This window comes from Dipodomys ordii, unplaced genomic scaffold, assembly GCF_000151885.1.
Source record: "Dipodomys ordii isolate 6190 unplaced genomic scaffold, Dord_2.0 Scaffold39, whole genome shotgun sequence".
NCBI classification, from domain to species: domain Eukaryota; kingdom Metazoa; phylum Chordata; class Mammalia; order Rodentia; family Heteromyidae; genus Dipodomys; species Dipodomys ordii.
Genome location: NW_012267255.1, coordinates 923,745 through 928,009, shown reverse-complemented (window position 1 = coordinate 928,009; position 4,265 = coordinate 923,745). Strand labels below are relative to the sequence as shown.

Sequence of the window (4,265 nt, the reverse complement as noted above, 5' to 3'; positions counted from 1 at the left end):
AGGAAGGAAGGAAGGAAGGAAGGAAGGAAGGAAGGAAGGAAGGAAGGAAAGAAGGAAGGAAGGTAGGAAAGAAGGAAGGAAGGAAGGAAAAGTGCAGAGTCTAACATTAGGGACAGCAGGCAAAATAAACATTTTTAAAATCAATTTTCTTAATGACCAGCCAAGTCTTACCTGGTATCTGTCAGCAATGTGGCCTTTCAAAATGTTTGGTATGTCATCCATACACAGTCCATCTTTCTCACTCAGCCCCAGTGAATCACATAGCACAAACGGCAGGAATTTACCACAATTCTTATCCTTAATCCAGTATGTCCTATACTGAAAAGAGAAAAAAAAAGGTAACTTTAGAGTATGTTTTTTGCGGTAAACTGATATTTTAAGAAAACTTACTAGTGAAGTTGATTAGCAAAAGGCTTTCAGGTACTGTCCAATGAATTTGAAACAAAGAATAAAGGCATCAGAAGTGGCACTGTGGCTCAAGTAATAGAGCACTAGCCTTGAGCTGAAGGGTTGGGGGCCGGGGCCAGGCCCAGAGTTCAAGCCCCACAACTGACCCAAAAAAAAAAAATTAAAGAATAAAGGCATAGTAGCATGAACATGCTTACCTTCTTAGATATCCCAGCTGCCTCAGAGCCCACCAAAGCCTGTTGTGTTACATGACCTTGGAAGACAGACTTCACTGAGTTAAAAAAGCTAGATTTCCCAGCTCCAAATGGACCCAGCAGCAGAATTCGACTTTGCGGAACCAGGTCTTCAAAGGGCTTGTAAGTTCTCAAGGCAGACAATAAACTATCTCTGAGGCTATTTAAACACATTAAAAAATTAGATTTCAACAATTGAATGTAGTCAAATCATTTAACCTTAGCACATCTAAATATAAAATGGGTGGGTGGGTGCTGGGTACCAGGTTTGAACTAAGGGCCTCAAGTTCTCACTCAGCTTTTTCACTCAGGGCTGATACTGCTTGAGACTCCAGCCCATCCTTTTAGCTGACCAATCGACACAGACCCTTACATACTTTTCTACCTGGACTGACTTAGAACAACAATCCTTAGATCTTAGACTCCTAAGTTGGATACATTATTCATTTTTATTAGCCGCTTGCCTTCTTGCATATAAAGACAAGAGACCACCCTATTGTTACCTGGGCTTGCTAACATATGTCCCAGCTGTTAGGCTGGAGTAAGAAGGAAGAAAAATTTTTGCCTGAGCCAACTCAGGCAAAAAACAAAGAGCCTCTGTCTCAAAAATAAAATACAAATAAAAAAGAAAAGAAAAAAGAAAGGGCTGGCTTAAGTGGATGAACTCTTGCCTAGCATGCATAAGGACCTGAGTTTATTTACCATTACAAAAATCCTATTATTAAAGAAGGAAATGTAAAAATAACACTGCAACCAAAACTAATCAAATGTAAAATCAATTCAGACCTAACCTTCTATGCCACATAAATCATCTGTGTTAAACATAAAGATAAACTAATCAATAATGAAATGCAAACATTGTATGTGACTTTGAAGTTTATAGAGGTAACAATTTCTATTATATTCTTGAAATTCATTAATGTATACTCTCTAAATGATAATTATTTGTTCCATTATTTGTTCCATTGTAATTCCTTACAGTTGAAACTACTGAAAAAATTCTCAGCAAAACAGAGTCATATAGCCAAATAATTCTTTCCCTTCAAGCATATAACATAGAAATTAATTCCCTCAGTTGTGTTATTTTTAATGTAATATAGGTAGAATTTGGGCTTGTATTTGATCCTGTGATGATTTGAATTATTGATTTTATTAGTATAACCTCTTTTAGAATAAACTGAAAATAAAGAAATAAGTAAAAGAAAGTTAACAACACTGACTTACACAGTGGCCCCTTCTATCTTTCTTTGGTCCAATAAATCTAGGGAAAATAAAAAAAAATCATGGATATTTTAAGTTGAGTGGCTGACTAAATGAATAAGTGACTTCACTAAGAACAAATAGCCTTCTCATGCAAACAATTCTAAAGAGTTAAATCAAGTGGAGAAAGATGAAGACAATAAATGTTTTTTCATCCAGTTGAAGTTAAAGGATGGTCTAGTTTCTTTGAAAACATGCTAATAATATTCTGTCCTAATAAACCAACTAATGATATTTATAAGAGTATTCAACTTTTCCATGATTGTTGTTAACAAGAATTGTGGTTAAGAATTACAGTAGCGGGGCACTGGTGGCTCACACCTGTAATCTTAGCTACTCAGGAGGCTGAGATCTGAGGATCATGGTTCAAAGCTAGCCCAGGCAGGAAAGTCCATGAGACTCTTATCTCCAATTTACCAGAAAATTGGAAATAGTGCTATGGCTCAAGTACTCACTTTGAGCTGTAGAGGTGAGGGACAGTGCCCAGACCCAAAGTTCAAGCCCTATGACCAACCAAAATAAATAAATCACTTATAGTAAATAAATACAGTTTCATAGAATTTCTGAAGGTATGCCACCCTGGAAAAAATATTAGGAAAGATTGTAGGTAAAGCTTACATCATTTACCGATGCTTATGACACTCAGTTTAACCTAGTACACTACAAGGTATACATATATCTTATTCATTATATATGTATTCATAAGTATATATATATATATATATATATATATATATATATATATCCTTCACTATGTAGAGTACATTTAAAAGGAATCAAAAGAATTTTAAAACCCCAAATTTAAATTCCTGCGCATGCATTACACTGCCCAGACAGAGGGGAGGAGTTCTCAGCCTCACACTATCCTGTTTTATTTAAACCATTATTTGACATGTTGATTTCCTGTTCATGTATCTCTCCAACACCAAAAAGTGCTCCAAAAGAAAAGTAAAAGTACTTTAATTAAGTAAAAATTTTCAGATGTATTCAAAGTAGGATGTCATTAGATGAAGTTAGGCATCGTAATGGGGAAAATGAATCCTTCAGTACAACACTGAATTCTGAGCACAAGTGTGTCTTCTGCAATGTATCCTCCTTGGAGCCGTACATTTGCCATTACCAAATCTCTGCTATGCTCCCTAGCCTAACCGCTCTCCAGTATGGAAGAAGGAGGTTCATAACTTCACTTAAAATCTATGACTGTTGTTCTTATTTAGGAAGCTCATGTCCAGTTTGGCAAAGTATGCAGACAACCATAGAGAATACCCCAGAACTGTTTCTTTTTTCTCTAGAGAGTTAATTCAGGGCCTCATGCTTGCTAGGTAAACACTCTAAAGACTTGAACCACACCCTAATCCTTCTGTTTTTCATTTGTTTTGGGGTTAGGTTCTCATACTTTCACCAGGGCAACACCTGGACCACATTCTTCCTACCTCTACTTCCTAAGTGACAGGGATTATAGGTATGAACTGCCATGCTTAGCACTTCTCTGAGATTCTTTTTTTTTTTTTTCAATTGTAGGACTTGAACTCTAGGCCTGGGTGCTGTTCCTCCACTCTTCAGCTCAAGGCTAGCACTCTACCACTTGAGCCACAGCACTACTTCCAGTTTTCTGGTGGTTTATTGGAGATAAGAGTCTCACGGTCTTTCCTGCCCTGGCTGGCTTTGAACCATGATCCTTAGGTCTCAGCCTTTTGAGTAGCTAGGATTACAGGAGTGAGCCACCAGAGCCCTGCTTCTCTGAGATTCTTGATGGTCACTTTCTTTAAGAGTATTAGTACAACTTGAAAATAGGTAAGATATTTAGTTACTAGAGTCATATTTGTCACTACAATCCTTGTATTAATTCAACTGCACAGATATAATATTGAATGAAGGAACCAGACTCAAGACAGTATATAATTGGTATGCTTACATAAATAAATATATATATATATGTATGTATATATATATATATATATAATATTCAAAAAAAGTAATATGCCAGGCTCACAGTTCAAAGACAGCCCAGGCAGGAAATTCCATGAGACACTTATCTCCAATAAACTACTCAGAAAAAGTCAGAAGTGGTAGAGAGCTAGCTTTGAGGAAAAGAAGCTCAAGGACAGTGTGTAGGGCTAGAATTCAAGCCCCAGGACTGGCAAAATAATAATAATAATAATTAATGTTTATATGACAAGATAATTGTTTATTTTTGGTAATAAATAGAAATAGTCGGAGTTCCGGGAAGATGGCGGAGGAGAAGCTGGATTCTGAACAAGCTCTTGCATAGAAAGCAGTTTTAGAGTTCCAGTGAACAGTCCTAAGCCAGAGAATCACACCAAGTGTGCCATCACAGGACAGAGAGTTAGGCAACAGAGGGGA

The 4,265-nt window shown here is 36.8% G+C and overlaps 1 protein-coding gene across 3 annotated transcripts in view; it reads right to left on the bottom strand.

Moving 5' to 3' along the window:
- Positions 1 to 4,265, bottom strand: part of Ifi44 (interferon-induced protein 44) — a 28,068-nt gene that overhangs the window by 12,814 nt on the left and 10,989 nt on the right. For all 3 annotated transcript variants that reach the window (XM_013018197.1, XM_013018198.1, XM_013018199.1), the window contains exons 3-5: positions 1,866 to 1,902; positions 606 to 801; positions 172 to 318 (exon numbers count right to left, since the gene is read on the bottom strand). In XM_013018197.1, the coding sequence (XP_012873651.1) occupies positions 172 to 318; positions 606 to 801; positions 1,866 to 1,902 (380 nt within the window). The remainder of the gene's footprint in view (positions 1 to 171; positions 319 to 605; positions 802 to 1,865; positions 1,903 to 4,265) is intronic.